The sequence below is a fragment of the Schistocerca piceifrons genome, chromosome 4 (assembly GCF_021461385.2).
Source record: "Schistocerca piceifrons isolate TAMUIC-IGC-003096 chromosome 4, iqSchPice1.1, whole genome shotgun sequence".
In the NCBI taxonomy this organism is placed as follows: Eukaryota; Metazoa; Arthropoda; class Insecta; order Orthoptera; family Acrididae; genus Schistocerca; species Schistocerca piceifrons.
The window spans coordinates 582785889-582802424 of NC_060141.1; the positions used below are offsets into that span (position 1 = coordinate 582785889).

The window sequence follows — 16536 nt, forward strand, 5'->3', positions numbered from 1 at the left end:
TTAGTCGAAAAAGTAAAAACTGTCCATAATTTGCTTCACAGTTTGTTTAATGTACTGATGTTTCAGATTGTGCGCTATTCATGGCTTTTGTTCTCTTTGAAGCAGATGAAAGTATCATGGATGACACTTTATTTTACAACACACTTCCTGCAACCACTACCGGTCAGTATAATTACGACATGTATTTAGAAAGCACACGCAACTACGAGAATGATTGGAAAAGATGTATAGTGATTTGAAGTTATTGTGCTAAAGCTATGACTGGCAATGAAAGTGGGCTCGTTGCGAAATGTAAATCAATATCAGACGTTTCATGGACAAACTGCTTTCTTCATCGATAAGCTCTGTCAGCCACGGTATTAGCTTCTGCTTTAAATGATGTGCTTTAAGAATCGATAGAAGCTCTGAACTCTATTACAGGTAAAGCTTTTCAAACTCATTTGTTTAGTATCATTTGCGAAGACACAGATTCGTTCCATCAAAACCTCCTTTATCACTTAGAGGTCCGGTGGCTTTCCAAAGAAATGATATTAACACGTGTTCTGGAGCTAAAAGCTGAAATGTTAATGTCCTTACAACATTCTAAATCAGGACATACGAATTATTTTTGTTACCCCGTTTGACTACTAAAATTAGCATTTATAGCTGCTCTTCTTAACCACCCAAGTATTTTAAACGAAAGCCTCCAAGGGAAGGAAGAAAAGATTATAACGGCCAAGAAAATATAAAAGGTTTCCTCGCAAAACTTTGATTACGATCAACATCTTTACAAAAGGGGATATTGGAATATTTCCCTTGCTTTCAGAAGATTGTTCAAGAAATCGCAATAGAGAAGCTGGTGGTAGAAAGTTCTCACATCCCTTGCATGATACAGAGCTTGCATAATTTGGAAAGGTCACTATTGTTATTGACTTCACTCTTGATGGTATGGCTTACGCTCCGCGGGAAGTAAATAACACAGATAACGAAAAACGCCGAAGAATAAATAGCGCAATGTTTATGTCAGTATTATGGTAACGATGAACAAAGTACATTCAAATCTCGCTTAATCGTAGCAATACCAAGGGAGCAGAGGGGTAACGCCCTCAAAAGATCGTTGTGGACACCATTACATTAAAAAAAGTCGCGGTGCACATACCAATATATCTGTGATCGATGTTAGTAAACACATGTTTTTGTCTGATTTGTAGTTCAAACCTTAAACTACTCAAAGCAAAAGATGCAGTTAGTGATTATTCTTGATTTCCATCAGTAAAAATACTCATATGTTGAAGGCAAAGTCGCTTCACACTGCAAAAACTTCATAAGTAATGAATTCAGTATGCGAGCTGCTCGGACACCGCTTTGTTCTGAGCGTAAGTTGCTCTCAGTAAAAACTAGCTCGTATGTAATTTTGCTTGATAGTTGAGATAATGGTTTCTTCAAATTACCAAATATTTAACCAAAGGCATCGTCTGACGTAGAGATAAGAGTTAGCATTCTAAGTGCCGTTAATAGCATTATTTAGAGCCTTGAACTTCTTTACTTTTTCTATAGCCTTATCATTAATGTGTCTGTCGCGTAGGAGGGCGAAGTCTAACACGAGAGATGATTGTTAGCCATATCAGACGATATGATGAAGCATTCTTCCCGTACTTACTTTTCGATATAACATTCTAATATGTGTCACGTTAATATCACGCGTCGGACGTTTGACTGAATGCTCACCTCCAGTACAAATTTGAAACTGGATGCATGCTAGCTGAAGGTGAACTCTGTAATCATTTCTTTCAGAACTCAACCCACACCCACATTATTTGTCCTTTTTTTTATTTTCAGACAGTTTCTGTGTACTGATGACTCGTGTGCTGAGGTTTCCTCAGCGTAATTGATTAATAGTAACTGCAAGACACCAGCCAGAACATTATGACCACCTACCTAAACCCGGTTTGTCCACCTTTGGCACGGATAACAGCGGCGACACGTCATGGCATGAAGAGATGTGGCCTTGGTAGGGCACTGGAGGGAGTCGTCATCACATCTGCACACATAAATCACCTAACGCGCATAAATTCCGGAGAGGCGGGCGATGAACTCTGATGCTACGTTCAACCACATCCTAGATGTGTTCGATTGGGTCCAGATCTGGCGAGTTTGGGGGACTAGCACATAATCTGAACTCGCCACTGTGTTCCTCGAACCACTCTATCACACTCCTAGGTGTGTGACATGACGCATTATCTTGTTATCTTGTTGAAAAATACCATTGCTAGCGCGAAACTTGACCGTCATGAAGTGGTGTACGTGGCCTGCAACCAGTGTACGATACTCCTTGGCTGCCATGGTCCTCTGCATGAGCGCCACTGGACCAGTGGATGTCCACCGCATGAATTTTCCCCAGAGCATAATGTAGCTGCTGCCAAGTTTTCTCCGTCCCGCGGTACAGGTGTAAAGGAGCTGTTACCCCGGAAGACAACGGATTCGCCTCCTCCCGTTGGCATGAAGCAGAGGGTATCGGGATTCATCAGACAATGCAACGCTCTGCCACTGCACCAACGTACAGTGCCGATGGTCACGTGCCCATTTCAGTCGCAGTAGCCGATGTCGTGGTGTTAACATCGGGAGTACATGGATCTGAAGGCCCATCGTTAGGACTATTCGGTGCACTGTGTATTCGGCCACAGCTGTATACCGCCCAGAATTAATCTCTGATGTTAGTTCCGCCACAGGTCGCCTACTGTTCTGTTTAACGAATCTGCCCAGCCTACGACGTCCGTTTCTGTAATGTGCCAACCCCACGACGTCTATCACGATGCATCCGTAAAGACGCGAATGCAGTCCGCTTTGCGAATCTGGTAATTGGGTTGCTTATCTGCAGGTGCGAACTAATTCGATGATTCGAGGTGATGATACGATGGCGAGGATTAACAATGGCAGCCGCGCGGGATTAGCCGAGCGGTCTAGGGCACTGCAGTCCTGGACTGTGCGGCTGGTCCCGGCGGAGGTTCGAGTACGCCGTCGGGCATGGGTGTGTGTGTGTTTGACCTTAGGATAATTTAGGTTAAGTAGTGTATAAGCTTAGGGACTGATGACCTTAGCAGTTAAGTCCCATAAGATTTCACACACATTTGAACATTTTGAACAGTGGCACTAGAGAACAGCGCAGCCTACAGGTGCAATCTGTAACTATAAAAACTCTGCTAACAAATAGTAAGTTTCCCTTTAAAAGTGGGACACATACCTAGCAATAAAATGCAACAGATTCCAGTTGGTTCTCTAGAAACTTATCGTAGGGGATCAAGCGTCCCATTGGTAGTCAAAGGGTTATAATAGCGTGTATATCCAACTTTGTAAAATAGCGATTCTGCGGGCATAAGTTCGACAACTCCTTGACAGGTTTAGGGAGGTACGTGGCGTCACATGTCCCCGCACAGGTCACACCATTTCTTGATGACGTCCAAGATCTGTTCCAGAGCTTAAAGATCAGGCCAGTCTGGTGGCGAGGATAACAACGCTACTTAATCATCACAAGCCTCAAAGCACTGTAGTACGACTCTGGCCTCGTGTCACTGACAGTTACCCTGCTGGAAGATGTCATCACCGTCGAGGGAGACATCAACCGTAAAGGGATGCAGGTGGTCCGCAGTAGTGTTTACACGCTTCTCATCTTTCATAGTGCCTTCGATTACTACCACAGGTTCCCCGGAAGTCCATTTAACTGCCCCACATAGTAAACAGTGCCCCCATCTGCAAGATTCTGCGGCACGATATACACTATGTGATCAGAAGTATCCGGACACCTGGCTGAAAATGACTTACAAGTTCATGGTGCACTCCATCCGTAATGCTGGAATTCAGTTTGGTGTTGGCCCACCCTTATCCTCCATGACAGCTTCCACTTTCGAAGGCATACGTTCAATCAGGTGCTGGAAGGTTTCTTCGGGAATGGCAAACCATTCTTCACGGAGAGCTGCACTGAGGAGAGGTATCGATGTCGATCGGTGAGGCCTGGCCCGAAGTCGGCGTTCCAAAACATCCCAAAGGTGTTCTATAGGACAGAGGTGAGGACTATGTGCAGGCCAGTCCATCACAGGGACGTTATTGTCGTGTTACCACTCCGCCACAGACCGTGCATTATGAACAGGTGTTGAAAGATGCAGTCACTTTCCCTCAATTGCTCTTCAACAGTGGGAAGCAAGAAGGTGCTTAGAACATCAATGTAGGCCTGTGCTGTGACAGTGCCACGCAAAACAACAAGGGGGGCAAGCCCCCTCCATGAAAAACACGACCACACCATAACACCACCGCCTCCGAAGTTTACTGTCGGCTCTGCACATGCTGGCAGACGACGTTCACCGGGCATTCGCCATACCCACTCCCTGCCATCGGATCGCCACATTGTATACCGTGATTGCTCACTCCACACAACGTTTTTGCACTCTTCAGTCGTCCAATATTTACGCTACTTACACTCAGCGAGGCGTCGATTGGTGTTTACCGGCGTGATGTGTGGCTTGTGAGCAGCCGCTCGACCCTGAAATCCAAGTTTTCTCACCTCCTGCCTAACTGCCATAGTACTTGTAGTGGATCCTGATGCGGTTTAGAACTCCTCTGCGATGGTCTGGGTAGATGTCTGCCTATTACACATTTCGACCCTCTTCAACTGTCAGCGGTCTCTGTTAGTCAACAAACGAAGTCGGCCTGTACGCTTTTGTGCTGTACGTGTCCCTTCACGTTTCGACGTCACTATCACACCGGAAACAGTGGACCTAGGGATGTTTAGGAGTGTGTAAATCTCGCTTACAGATGTAAGACACAAGTGACATCCAAATCACTTGACCACGTTCGAAGTCCGTGAGTTCCACGGAGTACCCCATTCTGCTCTATCACGATGTCTAATGACTTCTGAGGTCGCTGATATGAAGTAAGTAGCAGTAAGTGTCAGCAAAATGCACCGAATATAAAAACGTATGATTTTGGGGATGTCAAGATACTTTTGGTCACATAGTGTATGTCTCAAGCAGCCGTTCAGCTGGATAACAGCGTATCACCAAGCTGACAAAAGTCACGGGATACCTCCTAATATCGTGGCAGACCTCCTTTTGTCTCCGTAGTGCAGCAACTCCACGTTGCATATACTCAACAAGTCACTGGAAGTTCCCTGGAGAAACAGTGAGCTATCGTGGCTTTACAGCCGTCCATGGTTGCGAAAGTGTTATCGGTGCAGGATTTTGTGCACGAACTAACCTCTCAATTATGTCCCATAAAAGTTGATGGGCTTCATGACATACTATCTCGGGGCCAAGCCATTCGCTTGAATTGTCCAGAATGTTCTTAAAACCAACTGCAAACAACTGTGGCCCAGTGACATGGAGCATTGCCATCCATAAAAATTCCATCATTGTTTGGGAACATGAAGTCCCTGAATGGCTACAAATGGTCTCCGAGGACCCAGTCCATTACTTGTGAGCACCGCCCACAGCATCATGGAGCCACCACCAGCTTGCACAGAGCCATGGCTTTGTGGAGTCTGCGCCACACTCGAACGTTTCCACCAGCTCATGCCGACTGTAATGGGGACTCGTCTGACCAGGCAACGGTTTTCCAATCTTCTATGCTCCGAGCGATACAGTCAGGAGCTCAGGAGAGGCGCTGCAGGCGGTGTCGTGCATTCGCGTCAGTCATCTGTTGCCACGGCCCATTGACGCCAAATTTCTCCACATTGTCACAACATACACGTTCGTTGTGCGTCCCACATTGATTTCTGCTGTTATTTCACGCAGTGTTTTTGTCCGCTGGCACTGAAAACTGTACGAAACGCCGCTGCTGTCGGTCGTTAAGTGAAGGCCGTCGGCCACTGTGTTGTCCGTGGTTAGAGGTAATGCCTGAAATTTGGTATTCTCGGCATGCTCTTCACACTGTGGATCTCGGAATATTGAATTTCCTAACTTTGCGAAGTGGAACGTCCGATGTGTCTAGCTCCAACTTCCATCCCGCTCTGAAAGTCTGTTAATTCACGTCCCGCGGCCATCATCATGTGAGACACTTTTCACATGAATCACCTGAGTAGAAATGACAGCTTTGCTAATGCACTGTCATTTTATACCTTGTGAACGTGATACTACCGCTATCTGTATGTGTGCATATCGTTATCCCATGACTTTAGGTGCGTCAGTATACCACCCCCATCAGCGTGTGTCCATGCCACGATATATTGTCTCAAGAAGCCATTCAGCTGAAAGACGCAGTGTCCGGTCACGACCATCAATGTGGAATAACTTTAAATGTGATTTATCCGACCAGGCGACTCGTTTTCATTGATCCGTGGTCCACTCTTGTGTGCTGTACGGTGTTCTCTGAAACGCGACTGCACCAAAATTGTATTCTGCCGGTAGATCTGCCACAAACGCCGCCAATACTACTCCACAGTGCGGCCAATCTTGCGACATCTACGTTCTGTGATGAGGCTTGGAAGTCAGACATTTAGTGAGCTACTCATGGTTTCACGGTACTTCATCCATTTTCCACAGAAGCTGAAGCTGTACCTCACGAACAGCGGAACAGATTGCTCGTATCCGAGACGCTCTCTTCCAAGCGGTGGTCGTAACCATCTGTCAGTGGATTTCCCCATGCGTGGCCGCATTTCGCGTTGAACAGTGATTGTAATGTTACGGCTCATCGTTATATAGAAAATATGATGAGGGTTTGCATCGGTTGTTGAGAGTTCCTAAATATGGCACTAAATGAAGTGGATAATTAGAGGCTAGGAACGAGATAAGGATGGGTATATACGCGGAGGGCGGGCGGCGAGGTAGCCACACGACAGGATGCGCGCCTCTGCACTGTGTCTGCTGCCGCTGGCTGCGCTTCTAGCGCCTGCGCTGGCAGCCGTCCCCTACAGTGGGTGAGTCTCGCCAGTGTTAGCTACCTGCCGCGGCGGTCCGTCTAAGCCTCTTCTACACTATCGATTTTCTTATCTCAGTTGGCTTCTCGAGACAAGTGCGTCTACTGCAGCGCCCCTGGCGCTTTATTCCTCTACTGAGTCTCGTCTGTTTTGAGTAGTCAGTTTCGTTTACACGTCTGCACCGAAATGGGCGATATTGCGAGAGCTGTCTGCTGTGCACTTTGGCAACTCAATGGTGAAAGTGAGGTTATGAGGGGCTATCTTATTACGGAAAAATCGAAACATAGGAATAAAATGTAGGAACAAGCAATGACAATAGGATTTATTAATGGCCAAAGGAGAATTCGTTGTGGAAGTTCTTGTCAAAGACTGTTTAGTGAATTGTTCACTGTCCTGAGAACTGAAATAATAGGTTAAGTGTCATCCAAACATTTCAGAACATATACACGTTTTTGCTCGAGAAAATATATATATTCTTACAAACACACCAGAGCCAGCCGAGGTGGCCGAGGTGGCCGAGCGGTTCTAGGTTCTACAGTCTGGAGCCGCGCGACCTCTACGGTCGCAGGTTCGAATCCTGCCTCGGGCATGGATGTGTGTTCTGTCCTTAGGTTAGTTAGGTTTAAGTAGTTCTAAGTTCTAGGAGACTGATGACCTTAGAAGTTAAGTCCCATAGTGCTCAGAGCCATTTGAACCAAACACACCAGATAATACACGTAATGCACTAAATAGCACCTTTTTGCTTTAACTTTTGTATCATGTTTTCTGGCTAAGTGCCAAATAACAACGAAAATTATCTTTCTCGCTGTCAAAATAATTTTCGTTAAAACATGTATATCTGTTTACGTTCTTATTTATGCGTAGTGTAGTTTCTTTCTCTGTAAAAAGCAAATAAAATTGTTTCCCGATACGTCGTCTCTCTTGTAGAAAGAACACTCGCAGGAAAAAACAAAAAACAGGAACATTGGTAACTTTTCAATGTGCCACGAAAACACGGCACATAACACATTAAAAAATTAAGAAGACCAAAAAGCATAAAATATATTTCCATAATAGGTGGGAGCTCTATCAGAATACGTTATAACTTTCGATGTTAGTATACGCCGGCATAGTCCCTTGTCTCTGCGCATGCGCAACGTGCAGCATACTCGGCACTACCTATAGTTCATTGAAGTCACGGACACATTCTCGTCGTTGTTGGTTGCCAATATACGCGCAAGCACGAAAGGCGCACGCACTGCGAGTTGAGTTTAGCCAGAAATTCGCTCGCGTAAAACTGGTGTAACACACACTTCGTTGGTATTCAAATGGCTCTGAGCACTATGGGACTTAACATCTGTGGTCATCAGTCCCCTAGAACTTAGAACTACTTAAATCTAACTAACCTAAGGACGTCACACACATCCATGCCCGAGGCAGGATTCGAACCTGCGACCGTAGCAGTCGCGCGGTTCCGGACTGAGCGCCTAGAACCGCTAGACCACCGCGGCCGGCTCGTTGCTATTCGTACGAAGGTCACTCAAAAGAAATTCACACTATTTTTGTAAAAATACAATTTTCATTCTGGATGCGTGCAAGTTTTACAGTGTGTATATACATTCTTCCCACTTCTTTTCATACTTAGTTCAACCCGTTCCCGTCAGTGGCGCCGTCACAGGACGTCTTCAAGATGGCTGCTACAATTGACGTTCGTCAGAAGCAACGTGCTGTCATAGAATTCCTGTGCTGTGAAAAAAAGACAGTGGCAAACATCCACAAGAGGTTGAAAAAGGTGTATGGAGATGCTGCTGTCGAGCGCAGTACAGTTAGTCGGTGGGCAAGCAGATTACGTGATGAAAGCGGGCACGGCAATGTTGAGAATTGTCCTCGCAGCGGCAGGCCTCGTACTGACCACACTCCAGACAATGTGCAGACAGTTAACGAGTTGGTCACTGCTGACAGACGCATCACAGTGAACCAATTGTCACGCTACGTTGGGATAGGGGAAGGAAGTGTTTGCAGAATACTGAAAGTGTTGGCGTTAAAAAAGGTTTGTGCCAGGTGGGTTCCCAGGATGTTGACAGTGGCTCACAAAGAAACAAGAATAACGGCATGCAGCGAACTTTTGGAACAGTACGAGAATGTTGGAGATGAATTTCTTGGAAGAATTGTGACAGGTGATGAAACATGGCTCCATCACTTTTCATCAGAGATGAAGAGGCAATCAATGGAGTGGCATCATGCAAATTCATCCAAGAAAAAAAATTCAAAACCACACCTTCTGCTGGAAATGTTATGGCTACAGTGTTTTTCGATTTTGAAGGACTCTCGCTTGTTGACAACATGCCAAGTGGAACCACCATAAATTCTGATGCATATATGACGACACTGAAGAAACTTCAGGCTCGACTGAGTCGTGTTCGACCACATCGGCAAAAGCAGGATGTTTTGCTGTTGCACGACAATGCACGGTCACATGTCAGTCAAAAAACCATGGAAGCGATCAGAAAAAACTCGGATGGACAACACTGAAACACCCGCCTTACAGTCCTGACCTGGCTCCATGTGACTATCATCTCTTTGGGAAACTGTAAGACTCTCTTCGTGGAACAAGGTTTGAAGATGATGACTCCCTTGTGCACGCCGCCAGACAGTGGCTCCCACAGGTGGGTTCAGAATTTTACCGTGTGGGTATACAGGCACTGGTTCCAAGATGGCGTAAGGCAGTTGAGATGGATGGAAATTATGTGGAGAAATTAAAAGATTGTTCTTGAAGAATGTATCTACACACTGTTCAACTTTCAAACATGTAGAATAAAAGATGGATTTTTAAAAAAATAGTGTGCATTTCTTTTGGAGTGACCCTCGTACATTCAAAGAATATTCTCAGCCAAGTGACTAATGGAAGTTCTTGAATCGAGTCAAATCGACTAACTTTGACTGCTTTTCGCTACCTGACAAATTTAGCTAACAGACGACACAGTGTGCCCCGGAACCGAACGTGTGAATAAATCAATTATTCAACTGCTCACAACTTTTCGGTGGTCGTTAAGCCTGTCATCCACCTTTGGTTTAGTAGTTACAGACACCTTAAACCCAGCGTCTTCTGCTATTTAACGGTGGCAACGATCAGGGACAAGTCGCCATCGATTGATATCGTTTGATTTCTATCGATTCAGATACTGCTATCAGCCATCGCAACGAGATCCTTATAATGTGCAAACAGAAGAGATATACCCATGCTGTTTAAAAATAAGGTTATTGTGTGAAAGAGTTTCATGCATTTCTTAAACAATAAATCATGTTTTCCTCCAGAAACTTCATTCTGAGTGCTTCCGTGTAATATGCTTAATATAACTGCTATATTAATTGCCATTTTTTCCTTGCATTGCACCCTTCCAATTCTAGTTCTTTCGCGTTGTCGAAGAGAGTAAACCAACGGTTCTGAAATACTGTATAACGATGAGATTCTTGGTCTGGTTACAAGCGGGTGATCACTACCACATTTCGTCCCCATTACTCACGAAAGACATTTAACAGAAAATTTTCAGCTATACACTTCGCGTTCTATTGCCTCCACACTCGAGGTGACCGGAAGCGTATCCACCTAACAGGGCAGCTAAGTGATGCGTTCTATGCACAATGGGTCAAAGAAGAAGTACTCGTATGTTAATGTAACTAGGATAGACTCTCAAAACACATCCCGAACGATTAAATATTTTTATCTGTGGCTTTAGATAACTTACAGCGGACATTATCGCGAAGTTATAGCGGCCGAAGTATGAGCTCAATTTCTTTAATGGAACTATGTACGTTTTCTTTTGCACTGGTAGGAGCTTTCGTAGAGGAGTTATGCGCCTAGTATGTATAGATCTTGACAACAGCAGCAAGATAATAGTGCCGCAGCCCTGTCTTATTGTCAGCAAAAGTTATAACACAAAAATCTGTGCTACTGTTCTAAATGTGAACAATACGTAATTCAGGTATGGTGTTTCTTATTACGACTGTCACATCAGATGCTCAAATTGTTGATCTGAATCATTGATACCATCTGAAAGCGATTCCGGACAGACAATACTCGCGGATCACTGCAGTGTTTCACCGTATTTAATTTCATCGGAAGTCGTCTACGTTTCCTTCCAGATCTGTTAGATTTTCTCACATATAAAGGTCCAGAAGTGTAGGCCATTTTTTGTTTCCCGAACGATGGACCAAACGATGTCAAAACGTTCTACGCATGGTCTCTAATTATCTGCGCGTAATTCATGGGCCATCATACACACTTGTACCTCAAGGATTGCCTTACGCACAGTGGGATGTCTTCCAATAACTGCAGCAGTATGTCTGCTAGGACCTGAAGCTACTTGTCGTTACTTAGAGTCCCATCAATGAAATAAGAAACCACCTATTGATAAACTTGTATTACACGTTAATGTCCTAAGGTCATTGTTTGTCCACTTCTCTAAGCCACTTTCAAATGCTTCAAATGGCTCTGAGTACTGTGGGCTTAACATCTATGGTCATCAGTCCCCTAGAACTTAGGGCAACTTAAACCTAACTAACCTAAGGACATCACACAACACCCAGTCATCACGAGGCAGAGAAAATCCCTGACCCCGCCGGGAATCGAACCCGGGAACCCGGGCGCGGGAAACGAGAACGCTACCACACGACCACGAGCTGCGGACTAAGCCACTTTCAACTGACCTGTAGATTAATATGATCATGGTTTGTACGCAATGCCTCATGCGCAAAGAAAAATCTAATATAGGAACGCTGCATTATTTTGCATTTGTCGATGATGGCAGTCGGAGAACGGTAACAGATTTTGAAGTTCACTACTACAGAGCTTTGTATGGAGCGAAATGTGGAAAGGATGAAATTCAGTGGAACACTCGCATGCCTGATCCCACTAGCACATTAAGTTTCCTCGAAGCGACATGCGGCCTGTGTGTTATCGTTGCTAAAATATGAGCTGCATTTCTCTCATTTGTTGCTGTTCCTTTTTGTTGGCTTACTTTAGTCTTCACACTTTGAGTTTCTTGAAATATTTTTATGACGTTTATAAAGACAGATCTTGAGGGTCTGGCATGACCAGTATACTTTTCAGCTTCAACCACACAGCTATTCTAACAGTTTGGTGACGTTCGTCGCACCGAAAACTTTTCCATCTCTCGTTATATGAGAAAGTCTCAATAGCAGCACGAGCAAACTGTCTAGCCAATCTGGCGGCGTTAAAGCGCACAGTGTCTCTTACAACTGTGGAGAACTACCAAGATGTAACGGTTATCGTACTTGTGCTAGAGGATGTATATGAAGAGAGGAATAGCAGTATTTCAATCTCGTAACTGAGTACAGGTTGAATGGAACGTGTGTTATATTACTGTGGTCGAAGCTAGCAAATTATATGAGACAATTGAAGGTGATTCTGCCTCACTGGTTCGTTGGTTGTATTTCTAAGGCACGTCTTAGAACAAGTTCCGTCAATATTATTCTCTCCCGTGTCAACCTTCATCTCCGAGCAGCACTTTCAATCTACGTCCTCAATTATTTGCTGGATGTATTCAAATCTCGGTCTCCCTCTACATTTTTTACCCTCTAGAGTTCCCTCCAATACCATGGAGGTTATTCCCTGACTCCTTAACGCATGTCCTGTCAACCTGACACTTCTTCTTGTCAGTGTTTTCCATACGTTCCTTTCCTCGAGGATTCTGCAGAGAACCTCCTCATTCCTTACCTATGACAGTCCCCTAACTTTCAACAGACTTCTGTCGTACCACATTCCGAATCCTTCAATTCTCTTCTGTCCCTGTTTTCCTACAGTCCATGTCCACGTTTCACTGCCGTACAATGCTGTGCTCCAAACGTACATTCCCAAATTAAGGCCTATGTTTGATACTAACAGACTTCTCTTGGCCAGGACTGCCCTTTCTGCCCTTTTTTCCTAGTACTAGTCTGCTTTTTATGTTCTCCTTGTTCTGTCAGTCACGAGTTGTTTTGCTGCCTAGGTAGCAGAATTCCTTAACTTCATCTACTTCCTGACCACCAATTCTGATGTTAAGTTTCTCGGTATTTTCATTTCTGCTACTACTCATTACCTTTCTCTTACTTCGATTTACTCTCAGTTCATATTTTGTGCTCATTTGATTGTTTATTTCACTCAACAGATCCTGTAATTCTTCTTCATTTTCACTGAGGATAGAAATATTATCAGAGAATATTATCATACATGATCCTTCACCTCCATTTTTAATCCCATTATTGAACTTTTATTTTATTTCTGTAATAGCTTCTTAGAAGTATAGACTAAAGAGTAGTGCTGAAAGACTGCATCCGTGTCTTACAATCTTTTTAAACCGAGTACTTCGTTCCTGGTCTTCCAGACTTATTGTTCTCTCTCGGTTCTTGTACACACGGTATATTATCCGTCTTTCCCTATAGCTTACCCTTATTCTTCTCGGTATTTCGAACACCTTGCACCACTTTACGCTGTCGAAAGCTTTCTCCAGGTCGACAAATTCAATGAACGTGTCTTCATTTTTCTTCATTCTTGCTTCCATTACCAGTCTCAACGTCAGAATTACCTCTCTGGTGCCTTTACGTTTCCTAAATCCAAAATGATCGTCATCTAGCAGATCCTCAATCTTCTTTTCCATTCTTCTACATATTATTGTTCTCAGCAGCTTGGATGCATGAGTTACAAAGCTGATTGTGTGATGTTTCTCGCAGTTTTCTTTTCTTGCAATCCTCGGAATTGAGTGAATGACACTTTTGAGAAAGTCTGATGGTATATCACCAGTCTCACACATTCTACACATCAACAGTATAGTTGTTTTGTTGTCATTTCCCCATGATTTCAGAAATTCCGATGGAATATTATCTATCACTTGTGCCTTATTTAACCTTAAGTCTACCAAACCTCTTTTAAATTGTGATTCTAATAATGGATCGACTGTCTCTACCCTACCGACTGCTATTGCTTCTCCTATCACATCAGACAAGTCCTCCCGCACATAGAGGCCTTCAGTGTACTCTTTCCACGTATCCGCTCTCTCCTCTGCATTTAACAGTAGAATCCCTCTTGCGTTCTTAATGTGAGCACCCTTGCTTTAAATTTAATTGAAGATTGTTTTGACAGTCCTTTCGATAATTATTTCCATCTCGAGTTCACGTTTTTCATGCAGCCATTTCGCCTTAGCTTCCCTGCACTTCCTGTTTGTTTCATTCCAAAGTGACTTGTATTTTTGTATTCCTGAATTTCCCTGTACATTTTTGCACTTTCTTCTTTCATCGATGAATTGAAGCATTTCTTCTGTTACCCATGGTTCCTTCTCAGTTACCTTCCTTGTACCTAAGTCAGTGTTGGTTTGCTGTCGATTCTGATAACGCACTCTCTGTCCTATCTTCTTGTTCACAACTAATCCTTCTCCTGTTATATCTTTTTCTGCTGCTATTGATATCACTGTATAACTCATATGACCAGAGGTCCATGTTTTCTTTCCATTTCACTTCAGTGATCCTCGCTATATCTAGATTGAGCACTAACATTTCCCTTTTCACGTTTTCTAGAGTCTCTACCACTTTCAAACTTCTTCCATGCCGCGACTCGTAGAACGTTATCCTTTCGTTGGTTATTCGAACTTTTTCTCATGGTCACCTTCTCTTTCGCAGCTGCTCCCAGTCATCCGAATGGGCAACTAGTCCGTAATCTTTTGCTACTGGAGATACCATCATTACACTTTTTCAGTTACAGACCACATGTCCTGTGAATACACATTATGCGACTCTAACGCACTGTTTGCATTGCTTTTTGAATCCTCATGTCGTTGATCGTTGCTGATTTTTCTGCCTTTTAGGTTCAGTTTCTCGCCCCAAGGGCAAGAGCCTTCCCTGAACCTCTGTCCGCTCCTCCACCTTCTTTGTCATGCCATTAGCAAGCAGAATGAGGGCGACTTCTTAAGGCGGAAGTCTTTGGCCGCCATTGTTGATGGTTTTTATTCAGAATTTAAGCATTGTTAAGCGCGAACTCGTGGCTGAGGACGTCAAAGACGCTACCCCTAGACCACGGGTCTCATTGCATGCAAAGAGCAGAAGTTGCTATAACAATGTCATTGAGGTAATTGTCCTCAAAACCTATTAAATGCTTTAGACCAGCTGTAAGAAGCTGTACTCAATAATGATGTTAATTGCCGTATTTGTCCTGATAACAAGTTCTATTACCTCTGTCGTTTGACTGCAGACCACTAAACCTGCTATCGATGCAGCATTTTAAAGATAACACAAGTGAATCATTTAGGAAAAACAGTCAAGATCGCGGAATATCTCAATTATTAAAATGACCGACTTGGGCAATTTAATGGGCCATCTTCAGATTGTGGGCTCCATTTGGCAGGAACTGGTGGCATGGTGAGCAGCTGCTTGTGATCACAAGTAGTGGCCATTGCAACCGTTTCTCCAGACGTCATTGCATGGTAGTTTCGGCATCGCATGCTCTCCACTTATTCTATTATCTTCTTTCGTTAGAATAATTACTGTTTAAAACATAAGTACATTTTACAGAACTGAATAAATAGAACCCTCTGATTATTGTATAAATGTCCGGAGAAATGTTTCGGTTTTGATAAAAAGCAGTTGTCTGCATAACAAGCGGACCTGAAATACAAAGAACTGCGAGGCTATATTACCAACATGGCGACTACTTTGGAAGCCACCATCTTGGGTCTATCTCGTAATTTTCAAGTGGAGGTCTTGTGACATTTAAAAAAGGTCGAAAGTTACATGAGAAACATAAAGGTGCCTTTTTAAAAAAATAGCTTTATTCATTTTGGTAGTTATGTCACATTTTTACACAATTAGGCATATGCTGGTGTAAATGTACATGGGTTGTTGTCTTTGGCTATGAGTGGGTGGAGTTCTTTAAGTGGATATTTTAATTAGATGATTGAATGTGACCTTGGAGTATTTAGTAGCAGCAAACTATCACTCATCAAATCAATGGTTAAGGAATGAGTCTGACTACTAAATCAGACAAAGACCAATTACATCATTTTATTATTTGGCAGTAATCAGATCTCTCAAGAAACAAATTTAACAATAACTGAAATTAATAAACTAAGATCTTGACAAACCAGCATAAAGGATTTGGATTGGCAATTCGATGTTGCTGCATGTCTGAACAAATCATTTAAATTTGCAGAGACTGTACTGTGACTGGGGTAGGTTAGTTCATAGAGATCGAAAATACTACATAAGGATATGTGTGTGCATCTGTAACCAGAATTGAAAACATGTTCAACTTCTGACTGCAGATAAGTGTTAGAAATAAGGATTGGAATTATTGAACACAGTTATATAAACCTCGAGTTTCCCTAAAGTTCACTTCGCTCTTGCGACTGTGTCTCACCATACAAAGAGTCTGCAGGTGGTAGATGTGGTGGCTGAAAAATCAGTCGTTGTTCAAAGGTTTTAATGACGTTAGTCCCATTTGGGAACTGAAATGTATCAACGGTAACAGGTGAAAATTTCTGCCGGACCAGAGTAGTGGGTGACTAACTGTTGCCCACTCACTGGTGTTATGCAATGAGCTGTATAAATGAGCAAGTGCTGTGTCATACCTGAAGAATTACGCAATGGAATCTCAAGGTGTGAACATCAGTGAGGACTTTAAGACCTTC

General features: G+C 43.5%; 1 protein-coding gene across 1 annotated transcript in view; it reads left to right on the forward strand.

Moving 5' to 3' along the window:
- Nucleotides 1-6806: 6806 nt before the first annotated feature.
- Nucleotides 6807-16536, forward strand: part of LOC124796030 (carboxypeptidase B-like) — an 82030-nt gene continuing 72300 nt past the window's right edge. The window contains exon 1 of the mRNA XM_047260115.1: nt 6807-6883. Coding sequence (XP_047116071.1) covers nt 6807-6883 — 77 coding nt within the window. The remainder of the gene's footprint in view (nt 6884-16536) is intronic.